This window comes from Anopheles ziemanni, chromosome 3 (assembly GCF_943734765.1).
Source record: "Anopheles ziemanni chromosome 3, idAnoZiCoDA_A2_x.2, whole genome shotgun sequence".
NCBI classification, from domain to species: domain Eukaryota; kingdom Metazoa; phylum Arthropoda; class Insecta; order Diptera; family Culicidae; genus Anopheles; species Anopheles ziemanni.
The window spans coordinates 71,565,696-71,588,571 of record NC_080706.1 but is presented as its reverse complement, the minus strand read 5'-3'; the positions used below and the strand labels follow the sequence as shown (position 1 = coordinate 71,588,571).

Here is a 22,876-nt window from a genome sequence, read left to right as displayed (position 1 = left end):
CCCTTTGCAACAATCAAAACAGCTTTCCCGCCTGGTAAGTTTTCCCGAGGAAAACTTTTCCCTCTTCGCCGGGAAACATTTGTAGCGTTTCGCCTGAATCAACGTTCGGTCGGGCTGTGGTTCTTTGTATCTGCCGGAAAATGCTTTTTAGCGCCACATTGTTGACGTGGTCTGTGCGGCAGCTCGGTGGGTTGGGAGTAACGGACAAAAAAAAACACAAATACATGCCAACTTTCAGAGCACACAAAACAAAATCTGTGCGCATGTGTGTCTCTCTAGGGAGCGCGCTTCTATCGCCAGGACAACGACGACGACGACCGCAGGAAATCCCCGCCGGGCACCCGACTGCATACGGACAGGGGCGCACCCACACGAGCGAGTACGGCCAACGCATACAAGCGCACCGTTCGGTGTGGGGCTGTGTATACTCCGATGTCCGTTGTCTGGCGACAATCGTAAATAAACATCATTGTTAGCGCCACCAGCGGGAAAACTATATGTTGGCGTCCGAATGCCGGGTGATAACATTTGAGCTTGATCGCTCGCTCGCTCTCTCTTCCGTCCTTCCCTTCCCCTTGGTCTCCCCGATGCAGTCATGTGACCAGGCCGACACGTACTCGCCATAATGAACCCCTTAAACCGAGTGGCCGTTGTTTGGGGGACGGTCGCCACTTGGCAACGTATCTGCATTATCTGTCGTCACAATTTTCCATCGCTTTCCATTTCCAACCCCATCGTCGTGCCATCGCCCGCCGAGGGGCACTTTCCATGCTCATGCATATTTTGCTTCCATCCTCTTTTGTCCTTTTTTTTTTTAAATAACACGCAAATTCCTTGTTTTTATTGTTCCGTGTTACGCCTAGCGCGGTTTGGGTTGCGGTTTCTGCAGCGAAACGGCTAGCATGCTAACGATTTTGTAAGCCCACGTGGCCTATTTCATGCTGAAGTGGAAAACTCCTCCCTGCATATCCCCTGACTTCCCACCGCCCAGCTTTCCCGCCCGTTTTCCCGCCCTTCCTCGTGGTGTAAATTGCGATGCTGGAATGCTGTACCGTTTCCTTCCAAGCCCACGGTTGTCTGTGTTCGGGTTTTTAGTGTGCTCTCGATAATCTAGCATTGCTGTTTTTCCTTTTCCTTTTCCTTTTTTCTTTTGTTATTACAGTATATTTTGAATTTCCTTCTTTCTCGCACACTTTCCCGCCCCGGTCGTCGCGTTTCGGTTTCCCAAACCCATCGGGGAGCTTGCTTTACGACCAAACGGCAAGTAACGCATCGCTAGCGCAGCATTACGTCGACGGAACATCAACCAGCGTCGGGAACGGCGCCGCTCTTTAACGAAACATCGCCTTCGAAGAAAACTATATCGCATTACTCCGTCGACAGCCCGTCGTGTCCCGTCTTTCCGGATTCCGAAACCGCGACCCATCCGCGTACGCTTTCCACCACCACCACCACCAGCTCCACGGCGTACACAACATTGACGAGATCCACGCGAATTCGCGCGTTCGTCCGCAATCCGTGAGTTTTTCCCAGTGTTGTGTGCGCGTGTGCTTTTCCCCGATCCCGCAACCCTGTTCCATCGTGGACAAGGGTCGGTGGGATGGGGCCAGTGGAGGTCAAGGAAAGCAGCGGACTTGGGGGACGGAGAAGGATGATGGATGGTCGGGGCGGGCGGGCGACGTAAAAACAATTCATCTTTTTGAACGAACCTTTCGGCAGCAGAGAATTCGATTTCCTCGCGAAAGGTTGATTAACGAGACAAAAGAAACAAATAAAACAAACCGAAAGAAAAACCACACAATACCAACAAAAAAAATAACACACCGCTCCAGGTATAATGGACCGTGACATGGAGGGCGGAAAAACACGCAAACGACCACGCATAAGGAAGACATAATCGCTCGATTTCGATTATGACATCGATGTGATTTTTTCTTTTTCTGTGGTTTGTTTTTTGTGGTGCTTTGTGGGAGTGTTTTTCCGAACCACAAAACCCTACGGTCGTTACGGCGGATTTCCGTTGGTTTTTCTCCATCGTTTCGTTGCGCGTTTTTTGTTGCTTTCTCCCCCGTTGGAAATAATAATAGCAAAAAAAACGGAGAACAAAACCAACTGCAATCTGTCCTGACAATCCACTTGGCGAAGCGGAGTGACGGCTCGCGTGCCAACCACCAATTACTGTCCGCCCCGGAGTGGAAATTGCGTCTGATTCACTGAAGAGGACCAACTCGAGCAAACAGTATAGAAAAAAAACAGGTATTACAGTGTGCCAGTGGAAAAACAATCACGTGTTGACGTGTGTTGGACAAATTGTCGAACAAAATCTAGCGTTTAATCTACGGTCTTAATTCCAGTGCCCGAGGGTGCATATGATGGATAAAAGGAAAAACTAAAAAAAAGGAAAAACCTTGAAATACGACAATGTCCAACCATCTGGTAGGTGTTCCGTGCGGGAAAACGGTGGAAAAATAAAGCACCAAATGGCACGTAGAAGGGCCGTATTTTTTCCACCCGCCCAAACTGGCGCTAATTGCAGCACCTTGTGTCCGTCACGTTCACACCGGGTTCAAGGGCGGGGGGATGGGTTTTCCACTCACCTACCACATGCGGTATGTTTCGGAAAAGTGAAAGACCCTGTTATTTTTTTCCTCTTTGTTCTGGACACTAAGCACCGATCCGTTTCCACTTCGGCGTGGGAAAATTGCAGCATGTTGCGGTGCCGATATCGATAGCCTAACTTTTTCGCACCCCAACCCCGAGTGGAAACATATGGATGGCATCGAGATGGGTTTCGGGATACCGATGGAAAAAAGAGGAGCGATAAAAACTTCCTCCGAAATCGATCGGTCCATCGATATGAAGGTTCTTTTATTTTCCCTTTTCGCTCTCATTGGAGGCGTGCTAACAACCATCCCAACTGCAAAGAGATGGGTGGAAGGTTGAGGGGAAGGTAGAGAGGGGCTTTCCGGCAATCAAATTGTTTTTGCCTTCGTTTTCGCTTTTACGGCTCAATTCCATCGCTCTTTCCACCCCGAAAATCCACCCAACTTAAGGCCACTCCAAAGGAGGCTGCGGGCGGGTGGATAAAAGAGACGCAGGGTGGGTGAGCCACTTGGATTGTCCTTTCAGAGGACGTGGTATCGGGCTTCGACCGAGTGGTTATCGCCGGACAAAACCGTTACGTAACGCACGTGGTCCCATCGACCGAGAGCGACGAGGGTGCGGCTTCATGGAAAATTCATGTCACGTGACGCGACTAGCGACCGTTTGGCACAACGAGACAAAGCGGTTCGGTTTTCCGCAAGCGAGCACCATTCATCGGGAAACCGTTTTCCACAAAGCGCAAGCGAGGGGGGAATTGGTAAGGCGAGGGAGCCCCAAGAGAAGTCTCGGAAACGGAACCTGCTCCCACTTGAGTGCAGAATAGAATAATATCCACGCACACATGCACACACATGCCCACAAATACACACACTCAACAGCAGCCCAACAGCATCCATCGAGGAACAACACTCGGCATGCAACAGGTGGAAATTGCAAGGAATTCCGACGCCCCAGCATCCTGTCCGTTCTGAGAATAAAGGATAAAGCAGGGAAAACCCTAACAACGACGCACAAATAAACAACAATCGGGAGCCGAAGACGAACGGCGTTACCATGGCAACCCCGCGTTACAGATTCGGGCGGCTGCGTTATCGTAACGCTGGCGTGTCGTGCGGGAAAATCGCTCGCCCGAGCGTCATCAACCCGCCACACCCAAACGACGCAGACTTTTCCCATTTTGGCGCGACGCGGCTTCGAGAGCGACGCAAACCCTGGAGGGTAGCGGGGGTTGGGGGGGGGGGATGAAAATCTAGGCAATTACTGCTTTTTCCCTTTTTTTACTTCCCTCGTTCGAGAAAGTTTTCCGCTGATGCGGGGTGCGGCTGGCAAAAGTCAACCCCAGCCTTTGGGGTGGAGTTTTCCCGGAAGGATCGCTTTCAACGGCGATGGTGCCACATCAAAGGGAAGGCTTTGTGTTCGAGTACTCTTTGTTCGGGCCGTCTTTTCATCATCACGTGACCGAGGTGGAACTTTGAACAAATTATAGCCAACGAAGTGTGAGTACGCCAGCTCGGTGTGCATCCCCGCAAACAGTTGGGCGCAGTTTCCCTTTGTGTTCGTTGCAGCAAAGCCCACCGTGTGCCATGGGATATGCAGATCCGATCGATAAATGGGAGATTATTGTTTTCATTTGCTCAGGGGGTGTTCCACTTTTGCCAATTTACATTTTACACCCTCTTTTCGATAGCATGTTAAAAGAAGTCCTTGATTTCATGCTTACATCATATTTAGAATAAATTTCACATTATCTTCTATAATCAAATAAAATACTCAAAAAACGACAACAAGAATAAGAAAACTTGTAGACTACAACCAGCTGGAACAAGAAAATACAAACGAATGAACGCATGTTACCATATCTGTTTATGTTATCTTGTTATCTCTTGTCTGGTAGCGCTTTGAAACAAATCGCTATCGATAAAACTGAGTAGTACTGATAGCAGCTCATCACAAATGCAGTCTGATGTAAATGAAACAGTCTACATTCCTCAGCGTTAACCTTCTCTGTGGATTTCACAGTGCGGTGCATGAATGTTAGTGCACGCTTAAAATACATTTCTTAATCAGCTTTACACTGAACCCATAAATATATCGATGATTGCCTTTTGTGCAAAAACATTTGGCTCATTTTATAAACTTTTGTTTTTGATATCAGCATTAAATTGATCGGTCTTATTAACTGACAAGAGACGAATTGTTTTACCAAGAGATAGATTTCAAACGACCATTCTTGTTTGCTTTTTTATTTGTCTTTGGATAGTTTTCAACTGTAACAAAATCATTTACTATTCCTCGACGTGATACTTTTACACGCATCTACAACAAGTTTTAGCGAAATTAATTTACAAATCTGTTTTTCGTTTTAATTAAATTAATTAATCTGTTTATTATCCTATTTTTAACACCCAAACAGGTTCTATTGTACCGTAAATTCTCAAGACTATGTAAAGGATTGCTTTCAAATTGATGGAATAGTTAACTATTACATGAACACACTACTAGTACGAAAGTTTAAAGTACGAAAGAGCTCTTGAAAAATCATTTTAAAAATTTAAATCAAAGTTGAGCTTAACTTTAGCAAATTTATCAAATAACAAGAGTTTTCCTTTCACTACAAGTTCATAACATATTAAAATTCATATATGTCATTCCTATGATCTACATGGTATAAACATTAAACTATTCATTAAAAAGTCGAGTTGACATGTTTTTGAAGTTTTTCTTCATAACTTTATTGGGGTTTTATATTATGTGTTTTTGATTCACAAAAGACAATACAAATGAAAATGCAAAGATCTAAAAATGCATTCTTACTACATAACTGATAAACAACTTCTCATATCACTTCTAAACAAATGCACCGCACTGTGTTATTCTTTTGGGAGAGTGTCGCTCGCACGTTATGCAGAACACTAAACATTTATTACATTAGACGAGAAAAAGGCTTGAACTGAAAATTCGCCAAACAAGTTGCCCCCGACGACGACGCGCCACGCGGCTACGGAACTTCCGTTGCGTTGGTGACATTGGGCCAACATTCGTTCTCCTCACAGCCACCCTCCGCCTTTTTCGATCGTCCCTTTTTGTGCTTCCTCCTTCGCTTGACCTTTTTCGGCGGTCGTCGCGTCGGAAAGCTGGTAACGGTTTCGTTCGAGAGCAGATAGCGCATCCGGTTGCCCTTCTTGCATATCACTTCCGGACAGCAGTGCGGGTAGTTCCTGCTGTACTTCACGTTCGGCACCATACAGGTCGTCCGCTGGCAGCTGGAAACGAGCGGGAAGAGGACAGGGCAAAAACCCCCAGCCGTAAAGTGGCCGTTTAATTAGATTTGGCTTCGCCAAGCGGCTTAAGCAACTGGAGAAAAAGCGGGGGGTTCGTATTTTACTACGTTTTCTCCAACTTTACTACCTTTCTATCAGCATCGTGTAGTTCTTGAAGCATGTTGCTCGCATGCAGAACTGCCTGAACTTGGTCGTGTTGTTACGCGGCAGGTTGATGCTGGTTCGGTAGTCGTAGCAGCGTTTCGGGTAAACTGTTCACAACACAGAAAAAAGCAGATACACGCAAGATTGACTTTTTTAATTAACTTGACTTGAGTCGAGGCCCTTTTTGAGAAGGGTTACCCATCTTGAGGGCCACTTTCTTCCTTGAAAATCGACACCCACCTGGGTTCCTTGCGTTGGAAATTCTTCGCGTATCGAGCGGATTTCGCTGCAGGGCGTCGCAGGTGGTCCACCAAGCCAGCCCGAGCCAGAGAACCCCCAAAGTAACCTTTGCGAGGAGCATCTTTAAGACAGCGTCGCTCGAGAACTCCGATCGAGCACTGAGCCGGGCTGAGGTCCGCGCAAATTACAATCACCGAATCAACGCGTTCACACACCCGTTCACAATTATGGGAACGTTTGGTAAACAGATAGAAAAAAAACCCCCAGCAGTCTCCGATAAAAATTAGATAAGAACCTCGATGAGCCGCACCTTCGTGTCTTGCGTGAATGATTGGCATCGGAGGGAAAAATAAACATTATAAAACCCGTGGAATGAGTAAGTTTTCGCGAAAAGGGAAACGCACAGTTCCCAGCAGCTGTTCGGGAGAATACTCTTATCGCAACACATTTCCCAACCGTTTCATCGCCATATGGGAACGTGATAGCAATCGATTGTTTGTATCTACGGGGACGCCTCGTGGGCTACTTACCGATGCATCAGATCAATCGTCTTTATTGTACTTCTAGCGAGTTCCACAACCAAATGTGGAAAGCTTGTTTTGAAGTTCCTACTAAGTTGTCTTACCAAAGCACCTCTCTCGAACTTGTGAGACTTTTACAATCCAAAGACACCTTGTGTGCAAGACAGAATGTTTCATTCAACACAATTTTCCCTAGAACGAAAGGAGGAAATTTTTCCAACCCGGAAAACTGTTACCTTGTAGTACGTTTAACAGTCGCCGCTGTCCAGGTTGGCGCCATCCCGTTTTTCCACTTCCCCTACCGAGTCGGGGGAGGATTTTCCTTTATATACCGCCAGCCAACCAATCAGAACGGTCGACGAACTGCAACAAGTCGACGCGGGAAATCTGCTGCCTCCAATATTGTTCCAGTCCGCTCGTAGGGTTCCGGCTAGAAAAGCGCCGTTTTCCTGCACCACCGAACAACCAGCAATTGCGCCCCTGACAAACGAGTCCCGTGAGATATCCCTTAGATTTTTCTTTTTTTTTGCGTGTGAGTGTTTTATTTTGTTTTAATATTGAATTAGAACGATACCACTTCTGGGTGATTTATTCTAGTTTTTTTTTTCATAAGCTTTGCAAAAAACAACGCAGACAAATGGAACTAAATCGGAAAGGAAACAGATACTTAAAAGTCAAGAAAAGACAGTTGTTCCGCCTGAACAAGTTTCCCGTTGACGAGCCCTGAATCGATAAGTAGTTCGTTAGGGCTTGTTATGCTAATCGGTAAAGTTTTCCCACGTTTCATTCTTTGCATATGAAATGCAAAACAAGTTTGTGAAATAGTTTAAATGATCATTTTCAGCTTATTGGTTTTGTTTTAAATAGCACACACATTTTTTTGCTATATTTTCCAATTAACTTTATTTTTGTTCTGAAAAAAGACTTGTAGAAGATTTCAAGTTCAGTTTTCATAATAACTATCCTAACACAATACAAATGCAATTGACGTCAATTCAATATACACCATTTCTGATCATCACAAATGTACTCCAAGATGTGGTTTATTAAGTTTATTGAGTTTGAACTGGTTTGAAATACCAGTTTTAACTGGTTCGAAGCACTTGTAAACAGAAAAACATGAGTCTGTTACGTTGGTCTTCCGGTGCGTTGGCAATGTTATCGAACAACACTTGTCGATCGCGAAGGAACGTATCGAATATAAATAAAGGTTTGTTTTCGATAGAAGCACACTTTCCGATGTGTGCAAAGTTGTTGTTATTGAAGCATGTTTACTTCTATTTACTGTTTTGTCACCAAGTTAAAAGGAAACATAAAATGATAAAATAAGAAGAGGTGGTATGAAACATATTATGTTCCGATCAAACGCGTTTGAAAGCTGCTTTCAATATCAAAATAGGTTGCCCAATTCAAAATGATCGCCCTTTTAATCCGATTGCACGGAAATTAAGCGATGATGTGACATTTTCACGTTCGTCCACGAGGGTTTATAAAAAGGTCAGCCGTTGCCCTTTTCAATCGTTGTAATGTCAGTACGGCTCAATTTCACCCACACTTGCGTCCCGTTGTGTAACATAATTCATAAGTAAATATCACACTCCACACCTACGAGGATTCTGCCATCCGTTTCCGGCCCGATTCCGCCAAGGCAAGACCAACCATCAAAAGTATCCCTGGGAGGCGTAATACCGTAAAAGCGAGGAGCGTCGATGCTTGCCCAGGGCGGGTCCATTGAGTGGAAAAACAACCCGGTCCCTTTCCCGCCAACCAGCCGTTATTGAAATGATGGGGATTAATCAGCTTTATGAAATTGATACGCGAGCATCGTGTCCCTGTCGCGGTGGTCAATTGAAATCATTGAAAAATAATTTTAAAATCCTCTCACAAACCATCGTTGGGATGTCAATTATGGTAATTGAAATTTATTTAAACGACACCAACAGTGGTGAGGATTCAGTGGTCAATGAGTTTTAACTTTCCTTTCCTTTGGACATCGTTATCTTTTTTAAGCTGCTGCTTTATGCAAAGGGTGAACCTAGGAAAACGTAGAGTGAAAACTTTTTCAAACAGTTTGTTTTTCCTCCAATTTATTCCGGTGACATCTCACTAAGAAACGTGTTCATTCCAGTCCAAATAACACGGAGTGCATAAGGATTCTTTTTATTGGCGATTGGTCTTTTGAGATATAGTAAAATGTCACCCATCCGTTGAAAGGGTCTCGACCAGCTGGGAACCTGGTCTCGTCACACCCCAAAACGGCACCCTTGGGAGCTCATTTTCGGAGGATCCTGAAGAAGTAACAAGCAAATAAATGGCAACACACGTGCCAGATTGTCCTTATTTCCCGAACGATCAAACCTTCAGCTCAATGTAACAAATTATCCACTTAACTGGCTCGGAAACAACGTGTCGAACGTGGACTGAATATATTGGTCTCCTTGTGTTTGTTTTCGATGTCAGTTTGGTGCTAGATGAATTGTCAATATACCTAATAATATCGTAATATTTTTTGATCCTTTAAAAGTGTATAAACTTTGTTACAAAAGAACAATAATATATCACAAAAAAACGTATCAATTAAAACTATTATACAAATGTTTATTTCAATTGATCCGCGATTTCTTTTCCAAATTTGTTATTATCATTTGCTGACCTTCAACGACTTTTCTCCATCACATTTCGATGCATCTCTATCTTTTCTTGCAACCAACTGTCCACTCTCGTCTTCCTAACAAACATCAACCCTCCCTTAATACCAGCAAATCGACAAAAACAAGACAAACAACACTTAACTCCCCCTTTGCGCTTTATCACGGTCCCATGGGAATTTTCGACTCGTTTTTCTCCCACTTTTACTACCCCAGAGAAGTATGAAAACGAAGTGATTTCCTAGCGCATATTGCTGCGAATCGTCTGCTCGTTGCTGTCTAATAATTCCGTTGTGTTCTGATTTAGTTTGGTTCAATTATCATTACTTTTTGGCTTGCCTCTGGTTTGGCAATTCCCTGCAATTCCCTTGTCTTTTTTTACTGAACAACCATCAAACCGAGGGCTGCAGAAAAAGCGATTATGTTCGAATTATGCAAATGTGGCCCTTCGGAAGGTGCTTGTTTCCTAATTATGTCTCTCCTTCCTTCGGTGGGAGCAGTCGGTTCCGGTCTTTGATCGTGGTAAATGATTTTTGTTATGTTTGCGATTTGTTCCTTTTTCGGGAACAATTGTTAGCTTGCGAGGGAGTTAGCGAAACAAACAAAAATGAGCCTTTCCACTTTATACCGCACTTCGTAGAACATGTCAAAGAAAGTATGTATATCAGTGTTTTCATTGATCACGAAAAATCTCTACTTTCGAGTGTTTTCTCTTCGCCTTCGAGGAAGCAACAAATGACCAATAAGCTGATAACAATAACGAGATAACATCTGTAATAATTCGATTTGTTCAATTGACCACCAACCCGCTCGGGGAAGGATCGATTCCGAAGAGCTGAGTTTGGGAAAAATAAATCACCTCGAACATGTTTTTGTCCGAGCAAAAGCCGGACGAGCCACCGAGTCTAGTTGTGATTGTTATCGTTTCCTTCCTCGTCCTAAACGAAGGAAGAACACCCCACCTAACGCGGTGAACGATCGGGGGACAATAATCCCTCCCAAAACAAGCTGTTGTTAGAGACGCTGTTTACAAGGCCTGAAAGATTATAGAAGGAAGAGTACAATGAAGGTAGGAGCGGGTTTGGGTTTGTAACTCGAAAAGAGGATTACATTTCGGTATTTCCTCTTCAACCAAGGAGGATCGATTGGTAGTAATGTTTACAGTCCCTTTGGTATGTAACAATTATACGGTGCAACTAGATTGTGAGTTGAAAAAATACATGGTAGTAACGCATTAGAAGTACCTAAAGATTTTGTTTTGATTGCGCATAAAGTACATTTTGTTTATGCTATGTTATATTTTATCGCTGCTATTTTTATAAATTTCTTCAAAGCTTGTAAATTTACTAAACTTCTAAAATACTATACAATTTTTTATATTTCAATCACTATCTTTGACAACTTTACTAAAAACCTATCGATTTTTAAATCCATCATTTCGTAATTCCATGTTTAACATGTAAATTCGAAGTACATTTCTCATCACAAATATAAATGATTCAATATTGATTACCTTACTTTTCCTAAAAAAACACTGTTTTTAGTTATTTTGTTTATTTTTTTCCAGTTGATCAGAAAAAAGAAATGAAAAAGAACCTTTATATTGGGTTAATATTAGTTACCGCTCATTTCATGGTTTATGTACACCTTTTCTAATTAATCTGCGACTTTATGCTACACGAACTAATGGACTAAACATAAACCGGTTCAACTAAGCACATCCACTGCTCCTGTTTTGGGTCTATTGTGTTTTGTCAAGTTTTCGGTATTTTTACTTTTTTCTCAAATAAAAGTACCCATTCGAAAAGCGCACATAGTTTCAATCCGACTTTGTTTCCTCATTTCCATTTCACCATTCACAACGAGCGCTCCGACCGGAAAGATGGATCCAAAAAGTCATCCTTAATCGGATCCTCCCAAAAAATCGGAAAAAAACCATCAGACTTACTTGCAATTCCGATAGGAAAACAACCACCCAGTTGCCCTGACGTACCAACCGGGTACGAATACTTGACTTTGTAAATTGAAAAATCTCCCATGCGCTGGTCTTTTCCTTTTTTTTAAGTGTGATGAAAATCTCGAGCGTGAAATTGCGAAATGCATCGCGCTTTACATTTGCTCTATTTTCCTGGGAGTCCTTACAGGGCGTCCGGAAAAACATCCATCCGAATTCCCCTCGAGTGGCGCATCGTGCACCACTATGGTGGCACTACTAATCGCCGATTAATTTTGTACGTTCCCTTCGTAGGTTCCCTGCATCCATTTGAACTCGATTTTGGGCGAAGGATTTTGGGTATGACTCTGGTATGACTTGCTGAGCATACAGAAATCCCCTTGCAACAGAGGATTTGGTGATGGTGGTGAGAAAAAAATCAATTTAGTAAATCGGATCAGCGTCCGGATTGAACTCTTACAGAATTGTTCGTTCTTTCTTTTTGACGATTGTGTGAACAAACGGCAGTGATATATAGAATGTTAAGCCTTTCGTGATTCGTAGTCTACGTTGCGTGTTGAGTTCGGTGGACATTGCCATCAGATCGCTGCTGTTTTATTACACCTTATTCAAAACCGATCCTAACCCTTCCGTTCGAGATGATTCCGAAGTAATGAATTGATAAATTATTTAAACGACACACTCGTGCTGCCTTCATTGGGCGGCCATCGGTTCTGTTCAGACGGCCCCGAACGGTGAACTAGAGGCGCGCCACACAATGTGGTTCTGTTTTGGAAAAGGTAATGCTTTGGCCCCCCTCCTTTCTTTGTGTATTGAACAGTTTTCTGAGAATTTCTACTTGTCACCCGGTAGACCTGCCTCACCGGAATACAATCGGGCCTTTTCAGTGTGCATCCATTATGGACCACCATGGTGTCTGGTACTAGCGAACGATAGCAGTTTCGTGGCTCGGTTTCAGCTCAGTTCAGCGACACACCGCACTAACGTCACACGCTCGATCTCGAACCGCAGCACTCTCCTGAAGCGTCGACTAAAACGATCAAGATGGCGAACGAGCAGCCTACGGTTCCCGACTTAAACTCTCCGCCATTCTCGAGGCTTTTCGTACTTTGTGGCCGCCAGGTGACTGCGGCCGCTTTGGAGGAGTGCTTTTCGCCGTATGGCAGCGTGGAGCAGTGCCACATTGTGCAGGATCAGAGCACCGGACAGTCGAAGGGCATCGGATTTGTGAAGTTCCAGAAAACGTCCCATGCGGCCCGAGCGCTCAAGGAAGCCGACGGCAAGCACATCGAGCCGGAACCGAAACCCATCCGGGTGGAAATCGCCACCAGGTAAGCAACTCCATCAACCCGCTATTCGCCTTTCTGCTGACCATCATGTTGTCACACCTCATCCGAACAGCACAATCGAATCGAAACCGCTGGATTGCTTGCGCCTGAAGGTGAAGTGTCCCGCCGATCTGGACGCCGACGCGGTCAAGGCGGAGTTCAGCAAAATTTCCGCCGTCAACAGTGTGCAGCTGGTGCCGGACAAGAAGTCGCCGGGTAACAATGTGGCCTACCTGACGTTCGAATCGTTCCTCGATGCGGCGCTCGCGTACGAAACGGCCAAGCCCGAGCACAAGGCCAAGTTCGCCAAGATTAAACCCCGCAAGGTAAGTCTGGAGTCGCAACCGCAGGAAGCGAAGGCGTTCTTCCGGCCGTTCACTCGCCGACGGTCTTCCGCGTTGCTTCCGCCCACAAAGCTGACCGTGCTGTGCAGCTCGACGCTGACGCAGAATCAGATCTGGCGCCTATTCGACATCATACCGGGGCTGGTTAACTGCTCCATATCGCACGATGGTGGCTCCATGGGAACGGCCACGGTTACGTACAACAACTCGCAGTCGGCAAAGTATGCCCGGGACAAACTGCACAAATTCGAATACCCGATTGGTGAGAAAATCGTCGTTAGAGATGGCGCCGAATGAGATTAAGGGTATCTGTTCTATAGCGGTTTTAGAGAAATGTCATCGATGGTTTTAACGAAATTGGACAAGCCTTTATTTGCCTTTAACTTTAATAAAGATAGAAACGTGAAATAAGAATAAATGTACGCAGTGTTATTATATCGAAAAGTTTTATTCCATTCAATGTTTGCCGCATTGGATTAAGCATGCTGCTTAATTTATTGCTAAAAGGGGTTGTAAACATTATCGTCACTTGGTGAACAAAGCGTTGCTAATCATTTTTTTTGAGATGGATAATTTAGGAATTTTCCCAAACCTGATACACCAGACTCAAAATAGTATTTTTAAAAATGTAAGCCTTCAACTTATAAATATGAGCAATCATTGAATTTTAAGAACCACATGTACAAAAAGAAAAAGCCATACACTAACCTTTCCATCCTACTTTACATTAACCTTTCCATTTACTGTATCATAATTTTGCTTTATTATCTTTTACAATTTGCTTTCATGTTGTCGGTTTTAACAGCCAAATCAATTTGAACCACTTGCATGCATTGAGTTTATAGGTCCGGGTCCAAATGTCACGGTATCATACTATCAAGATAAATAGAAAACACCATGTCATACATCTTGATTATATTTATCTTGAAGTTGTTTACCTTCATGTTTACAAACGAATTGATTATTTTAGTTTGTGATAGCTGGAAAAACAGGATAAAACCCATTTTAAATTAGACTTACATTCTTTTCCATATCTCAAATATTGTTTTGTGTTATGTGGTGTCACTCATTTATCATGGTTGCGTTCATTGCAGTGTAGAGTTGGTTTTCTAAACCAAATAGCAACAAAGAGGCTTATTGATTTTTTCCAGTCATCGGACCGGGAAACGAAACGATGTCCGATTACGGCAGTGGAAGAACGAAAGAAATTTCGGAAGAGCCACCGATGTCTCGACTGTTTATCATTTGCGGCAAACACATAACGAAAGATCAGCTGATAAAACACTTTGAATCGGATGGAACGATCGAAGAGTGTGTCGTGATTACGGATCGCAAAACGGGTCAGGGAAAAGGCGTTGCCTACGTAAAGTTCACCAAAACGTCGTCGGCCGCTAGGGGACTGTTGAAGAATGCCACAATTATCGAGGGAGACACACGACCCATTAAGGTTATGATTTCGGCAAGGTAACATTTTAATTCACGTAGACACTACATGAAGCATGAGGAACACTTTTCATCTTTACAGTTACAACCGAGAAAAGTCTAGCGATAACGCATCGGACGTTAACGAAAACCACTTCCTCCGGTTGTTTGCAATCGTGCCGAGCAGTCGAACGGAGGAACAGCTCAAAGAAGAGTTCGGTTCGTTCGGTACGGTGACACAGGTCCGTCTAGTGCCGGACAAAAAGAACGACAAGCAGTGTGCAGCGTACGTTAAATTTACCACCTTCCTCGAGACAGCCCTGGCCATTGAAAACTGCAATCCATGCTACAAGGCAAAGTTTTGCGTCCCACGCAACAAACTGCAGCAGGAAAAGGAACCGAAGTGTCATGCGAGCGAACCGGTGAACCGAAAGCGAAGTCATTCTCCAGAACGTCCTTCCTCTACGCGAGGTGATACGAAACTGGTGGCCATCTGTAGCGTTCAGTTGAATCAGGATCGGATATGGCGGTTATTCGATATCTGTCCAGGCATGAAGTACTGCAATATAGTCACTGCAAGTAAGTAAAAGAAACTCGTCGGTCACGCGTTGGTTAATCAGTATTCCATTTTGGCTTCGTTGTAGATGATATAAACATTACCGCGACGGTGGTATACTCCAATCGTGACGATGCCCAGCGGGCTGTGGATAAAATCCATGGCTTAGAGTATCCGATTGGCGAAAGGGTTATTGTGCGGTTTGAGGAGGAGTTCAAGGATGAAATAATCACCAAAGACGCACTGTCCCAATTCGGACCACCAAAACCGCTCGTTACAGAGCAAGTGCCTTGTGTAAAGAAGGCCTTTTTCATTTGCATGCCCGAAGCCATCTCGGTGAAGCTGCTCACCGATGCTTTCTGTCGGTTTGGGGATTTAATGAAGGTGTACATTGTGCCAGGTAAAAGGCACGGTTACGCAGAGTTTGCCAGTGATGTGGCGGCCAATCGTGCCATCCAGCAACTGCATGGCGTACACTTGGGCGATTGCCGGCTTAAGGTGCTGGAATGTGCCGAGTATAGTGGAGAGAACAAACGCAACAAGCTGGAACATTAGCTAATGCCGAATGGATCACCGGGTGCGCTAAGTATATTTCCAATATCTAGTTCATGATTCACTCTTTGAGTTTGGTTTGTTGTTATTTGATGGGTTATCCATCATTTGTTCGTTTAGCTTTGTGCCTTTTTTGTTGTCTTTTTCTTTCAGATAGCATGGAGCTCCGTAGAAATCGTTATGAATGCAACAATGCACAGGTAAATAAAGGATGCCACTACTAACCAAGGTCAATTTTTTGCAGGTGTGTTAGAATGATGAAACACTAATCAATTGCCAACCTTGAAACGAAAACAAAATCATACTAACGAATCAACTAACTCGGAATCGTACAGAACACTACACAAAAACGTCTTAGAATTAGGAACCTGGAATCACATCACAAGTAATCGACGAGTTGAATATTGCCGTAGTGGTTTATTTAACTTCTAAATCTAACTTGCTTAGAATGAAATGTTTGATCACCAAAGAATAGAAATCTTCAGTAATAAGCCTCAATTTAAATGCGACAAGTATTGAAAACAATGTATTGAAATCAATTAAGGTCACCAAATGAAATGAAAAGATTGCTAGAATTGTCAACCATGTGGAATGTAGAACCAATTGTTGAAATGCCTTTAACCTTCAACCTTGCCTAATGGAATGTATGATTAAGAGTATTCAATGAAATGGAAAAATCTAGTCAATTATGATTCATGGAATTAAACTTTTCCCAGTAGACACCTTATCCTAACACGATGAATAATATACTCCAAAGAGACATAAAATGGCTCTCCATAATGTATAGTAGTAAAATGTAATCTTTATACTTTAGTGGCTTTCGGTAGAATTTTTGACACAATAAATTAATTCAACAAACGCACAGACTTTTGATGAGCTTTGCTTTTGCCACAACGGATCAATGAGAAATGAATATGAAGAATTGATTTGTTAATCCCGCTAATCGTGTTGGGCCTATTATTCACAAAATAAACTATAACGATAAACGACCTACTCGGCGTACTGGTTGAAAACAGACTGCCGATAAAAATTGGATGACTAACTCCAGAGAACAGTTTGGTGGCCTTTACAGATAGAATCTGCGCATGTCCTAGGTTCCAAAGTAACTAAGGAAGGCATAATGTTCGATTTCATACTCTTAAAACGTTTCTTTTAACTTGTACAATATTTGTACTGATCAATACTTACATGAAAATAGTTCCCATTTTATGATTCTTTCATATTTTTCTACATTTCCTCAGTCAGCTATCGGCACTCTTATGGACCATACTTGATTTGGGTTTATTTAGCATACTTTTATAGTGTATTAGATTACTGCTACACCATTTACATTGGATTGACGATTGAGAAAAAATTGGTTACATCTGCTATTGATTTGTTATATGCCAAATGCTAGATTAACATGCGAATACGATTAATTTCGAACGCTAACCGCTCCTGTAGCGTTGACATTGAATGCGCTTTCCATCGAGATGGTCTTGCGCTTGCATACAGTATTGCTAGGGGAAAAGCTTTGACGACTATAGTTACACCGACGATTAAGCGGGCTTGACTGTGACTCCACTTGTGGCCAGGATGGTCACGGTGAGTCAAAATCGAATGAATGGATTATTACAACGACCTTACGATTTATCACACAGGCAGTCACTTACAATATTAGCAGTATCCTTGCCGAACCAACATGAACCCAAGTATGCTGTTGCAAATTGACATCCGAATGTCTTGAATGTGTAAAATGATACAGAACTATTAAAAACAATATTCTTTTGTAAGGTTAAATCCAATGAACAATTGGAATGTGAATGAAGGACTTTTTTGTAAGACGACGTTCTTCCTCTGTAAGATTGCCTGATATATGCTCGAGTGACCGCCCTAGGATTGCTTTTGTGATAATGGGGAAGGAATAATTACCAAACTCAAGCATCGACAACAATTTCAAGTACTAACACATGATACACGTCGTGAGCCTTAAATGCGATCACGTGCATCGTCCGGTGGATGTTTGCAGAAACAATCAGGAGGACAGGAGACGGGCAGCGTTTCAGTCGGACAGTACGTGCATCGCTGATGATGGTAGTCCTCGCTGGAAGCAGAGCAATGTAAGAAGATTAAACGTTTTTCGATACCAGGGAAGTTTCCTTCCATTAAGGAAACTTCGACTTGTAAAAGGACACCAAAGGATTGCTTCAGTGCATAATATCTCTAATGCATTTGAATAATCCTTCAAATTTTGCAAAGTTCTTGATTGATCGCCACGCACTTTACCACGATTGTTGTCACTCTGTCATGTATTTAATCATATATATCAAAAGATAGCGGTGCTAAATCATTAACACCACCCCGTTAATATATAAATTATATTCAAACAGACCGTTGAATATAATACTATATTAACGATTATAATGAAAGTTTGATTATTGAATTAAAATGTGCAGAAAAATCAAACCACTGCCACACTCTGTGACATCTCACGCTCGATCAGAACGGCAAACTACGAAGCGGTGTGCAACAAGTCACGGTTTCCGGTACCATCCTGTCCCAAATCGAATCCGGAAGGCACCAATCCGCTGCTCAATGGGCCATTAATTGCTGCTCAATAATTGATAGAATTAATTATAAATTTAACAGTTCACCTTCTGCAGTAAAATCCGGATTGTTACCTTGACAAAGGAGAGTTCTTTTATGCTGCTTCGAAAAGACATCGCTTCCATGGGTACCATTCCTTTGCGTTAAGAAGGAGTGTTCCGCGTGGTGCTTGAGTTAAAGATCCTTTAATGAGCGAAAAGTAATTGGTCCTGGGAAAAATAAAGAAGAACCCGGTGAGAGGATTTATCTTTGAAAGGAAAAGTGTGTCGATAAAGAAGGATGCCGCATCCTTCACTACGATACGAAGCTCGATTTGATTTGTTTGCTTTTCCCCGGTAGTTTGACCGTCGACTAACAAGCTTCACTTCTCCGAGGAATGTAAATTATCACTAGACTAGCATCAGTCAAACAAACAACTACCAGATAAACTGCTTGTAGCTTAAATGCGGCGTGAACCCCACCGCTCTAGGAAGTGATGAAGGGTTTTCTCCTTCCCTTTCCGGTAGCGAAAAGCCAAACGAAGAAAGCCAGCTGGGAAGGGATGCAGATCGAGATGCTCTGGACCCTTTGCTTTCCTACCGAAGCCCGCTCTCGAGGCCGAGAAGCTGCCAAATGGAGTGCGGACGTACGGAAAACGTGTGTAACACTTCATAGCCTTTCCAGATGAAGGGTGTAATTGAATCGTAAAAGGTGGCATCCTTCAACGAGATCCGGCGGCTCGTGGCGACCGGCGGATGTTGTGATTGCATCGGGGGATTGTATCTTCTTTATCGGCTTAGTTCGGGTATATAGTAACGAGTGCCAGCTGCTAGAGAGGGCGGCGGGTAGCAATTATGAGGTTGTTTTGAAAACGGTTTCTCTTACCCGGGGGAGATACTTTTGCCAAATTATTTTCGTATTAAGCCAAACAAAAAGGAAATAAGTTTTAGATAAGTCTGAAATTTCTCAAACATGAGACGCTTAAAACTTTAGTTTGATATGATAATTTATTAAAATTGTGTAGAGTTACAAATCAATACGGTTTGAGTTTGAGAAGTTTGTGTAGTCCTTAAAACCATCCGGGTATTTTTATTAAATAAAATTACGGAAAAAGCATAAGTTGTAACGTAGCTGTCTTCAGCATTTTTCGACAACTTATTTATAGCGTTTAAAAACAATGTGTGCAGAGTGCCCAATTTCAATATTTTTCCAAAACTGCTGTGCTATTTGAAAGCATTTTAATGTCTTTGCATAAGCTCAGTAATTGAGTTGAGCTGATTTCTTTTTGCTTTATTCAATTGTTATAACTAAAGCACAGAGCAAATATTTATCGTGTGTCACTTTGCAAGCAATTGAGATTATTCTATTCTAAAAAAAAAGTGGCAATGACTGGCAAGAACAGTATCAGAATTCAATATTTAAATGATAATTTGTCGTTTTTTTTCCGCAATGATGATTTTAAAACAGTTAATTAAATACTGGTCTTTGTATTCTGGTGTATAAGTTGAAACCATTTTGTTTTATGATGGTATCGTATCGTTTTCAAATAACGATGCCGAACATTCTAACAGGAATATATGTATTATGTTTTCATTTTAATTACCACAACCAACAAACAAATTTGTTGTAAATCTCGAAGTTCGAAGCAACTTTCCCAACAGGCTATTTTTTTATTATTCTGTTCTAATAAATATTACTTTTGAGGTTATCTCTGTGTTTACAATTTACAAAAGGTTTTAGGTCTCTTTTTGTTATACCGCTTCGTTTTTCAATTACTTAACTTATCTACCTAGCCTATCTAGTACTTTATTATCTAGCTTATTGATCAATACATTGATCCATCGTACATAAGTACATTCGAAGTGTATGAATGAAGAGGCACCAAATCATCAAAGCACGTTGGACAAACGTTAGCAGCCAACTAATCTTCAACAATTCTCATTTTCACTTTAAACACAAAATTCCTCCCAATAATGGTCAGTTATGGACACTTACTTTCACTTCACGCTCGGCGTTCGGAATCAGGGTTAAGGCTAAGCGTTACACTATATTTCACAATCAACGTCCTAGTTTTCGTTTGTAAATTCCACTTGTTACTTCCTATCTGAAGGTCAGCAAACACGTTGCGGATAATCTGTCACAACACAACCCGAGCCTCGTCAACAGAATGTATGCGGACGAACGGACATTCCGATCCACTGGAATCAACCCGGTCGACACCAAACAATAGACTATGGAGCCATCGGCATCTCGCCCGGCCAACGATGTATCGTTGAATATTTGAACGATCCCTGCGATCTGCAATCCTTGCAGTGGCCTTTTTCCCAAAGTGTACTACCGCCGGTAAACATGGCCGAGGCCGAAGGCTGCCGGAACTCCAAGCTGCATGGAGCCCAAGCAGCGTGACGGAGATAATGGGAAATTACTTCACAACTTAACGAAGCGCAGGAGAGATGCCGGCAGATGTTGGAGTCGAAACGCAGTAATAGAAATAAAAGCAGGCCATGGGGGAATGATGGAGGACACTCCTGGGAACAGTTGTGGCTTTACTAGCGCCACCAGATTCTACTGCGGCCGGAAAGGGCAACATAAACTCCCCTTTCTCCCCACCGGAATGGCTCCACATGCGCTCGAAAAGAAATGGCGGGATGTCCTGTGCTGAGCGCCGATTGGTCGCCGGCGAATCCTTTGTGAGGGCGTGATTTCAGCTACTACAGAATTCAATTACACATACAACGAGAATGGAAAACGCTTTCCTACTCGTTCATTACCGTTTGCGTCATTCGGTGGCGGTGTATTTAATGAAGATCTTTCCCCCCGATCCAAGCTAGGGACAAATTTAGACTAACCTTTCCCTCGTGCAACCTCTACCCTTCCGCTGTTCATCCATATACGGCCCTCGCGTTGCCATTTCCTCACCATTCCCACACTTGCTCCCGGATGTCTTTGTTGCCTTTTGCTATAATTGTTTTATAAGCTTCATTCGCCAGCCCGCCATTGTGTGGAGGTAATAGAATTTAAACAAGACTATTGATTTTCCAGCTTCAGCAACCATCAGCCCGGAAAAAAAGGCGACAGCCGAAACGCCAGTCCTCTTCTCACTTCGGAAGAATCATTATCGTTTACTCTGTCGAGGATGAATTGAAACGGGAGAAACGAAAAAATAACCATTTCTGCAACCTGCCAGCTTGATTTCCGTGGGTTTTCCAAAGGGATGCTGCCGGGGTTGGAAAATAAATGAAACTACCCATTCCGGCAGTTCCGCGCCCAGTGCGTCCTTGTGCCGAACCTGGTGCTGCTGCGGGAAAATGTATTTTCCCTTGGGAAGCTGGAGGGCGGGGAGGAAAAGACTTGTTTTTCTTCGCATCGCTACGCAGCTCGTCGCCGCTAGGCGCCGGAAGGGAATGGACAAAGGGCGAGCGTTGGCGTAATTGAATGCGATTTGTGGTGTGAAAATTAATTAAATACAAATTGAGTTGATTATCGGTGAGCGTGAAGTTCGCAATCGTCCGCTGCGCCGTGTGGGGGGTGGGGGTTTTCCGGACGGGCGTATGAAGGCCAACGGTGTAATGGAAAGAGAGAGAACAGACAGCTCCGTTCACTTTATTATTCATTTTTCAATTTTCCAACAAAATGACCCAGGACTTTGTTTCGGGCGGCTCGGGTCGACCATGAATATTAAGCGATGCAGCTTGGAGCTTGGGTAGGGTGGGTTTATTGACCCACGCGGGGGGGTTCTGAAGTAGGTGCTAAGGTGCAGGATTACGGGTGCATTGTTTGCAAAGGAGCGAAGTTGAGCATTGTAGCACTTCAGTGTAATTTAATCGGATAATGATAATGGTTGACGAAGCACTTTGGTTTATTATGAAATCCATTTGGAAAATAGGGTACATATCATTTTTTTACAGACCATAACGTAGTTTTATAATATTATAATAAATTAAAATACCTAAATTATTGATTATTTGCGTAAAAGTGTTTTATATTTTCGATTAACACTTCATAGCAACATAATTGATTAATTGCTATACTGTTTTAACTATAAGCACGCATAAGAATCAGTAGAATACCTTTAATGCATTAAATATTAATGAATGTTTTAGTGATGCAACTCCTAACAATTCAAAGCAGTTAATTGTTTAACTGATATTTATTTGAAGTGCAAAACGAAATAAAACCATTTTCTTCGTTGTATGCGATGTTCAAAATGGGATTCGATTAAAAAACAAAAAACTATAAATTTCTCTGTGTTTTGGATGCAAATTTTACACTATAAGTAATAAGTTATTTTTTTTTTTGTGAGCAAACGTCAAATAAATAATATGTAGAGAGCATGCAACTCCAAAACTTCATATAATATTTCTAAAATCAAACAGATAATGTAAAAACAAGGAAAAATAACAGAAAGTATGAAAGTTTCCCCTTTTCCTCTGTAAAGCGCTACAAGGGACAGTAGCGGCCAGTGTTGGAACTACGAAACCTTTGTCATTTCTGCACAAAAGTGTCCTGGATAAGGATCTCCTTCGAGCGTTGGTGGGGAAAATCGGTTCGGCATTTTCCTCGCGCAACCGGCCCACTGTCTTGCGTCTCTTTCGCACACACCCACCACCATCGGAGGGATGCGTCAAAGGATTGTGATTGGTTTATTTACCTTTCAAAAGGCGGTTTTTAAATCATTATTTAAGGCTGTGCGCGCTCGCTATTTACTTTTACCGCG

The 22,876-nt window shown here is 42.9% G+C and overlaps 2 protein-coding genes across 2 annotated transcripts; both read left to right on the top strand.

The window, feature by feature from the left end:
* Positions 1-12,436: 12,436 nt before the first annotated feature.
* LOC131289033 (RNA-binding protein 45-like) lies at positions 12,437-13,361 on the top strand. Its single transcript, XM_058318229.1, has 2 exons — positions 12,437-12,723; positions 12,794-13,361. Exons 1-2 carry the CDS (start codon positions 12,437-12,439, stop codon positions 13,359-13,361), a joined length of 855 nt encoding a protein of 284 aa, XP_058174212.1.
* Positions 13,362-14,238: 877 nt separating this feature from the next.
* Positions 14,239-15,597, top strand: LOC131288808 (RNA-binding protein 45-like). Its single transcript, XM_058317985.1, has 3 exons — positions 14,239-14,528; positions 14,590-15,065; positions 15,131-15,597. Exons 1-3 carry the CDS (start codon positions 14,239-14,241, stop codon positions 15,595-15,597), a joined length of 1,233 nt encoding a protein of 410 aa, XP_058173968.1.
* Positions 15,598-22,876: the final 7,279 nt, after the last annotated feature.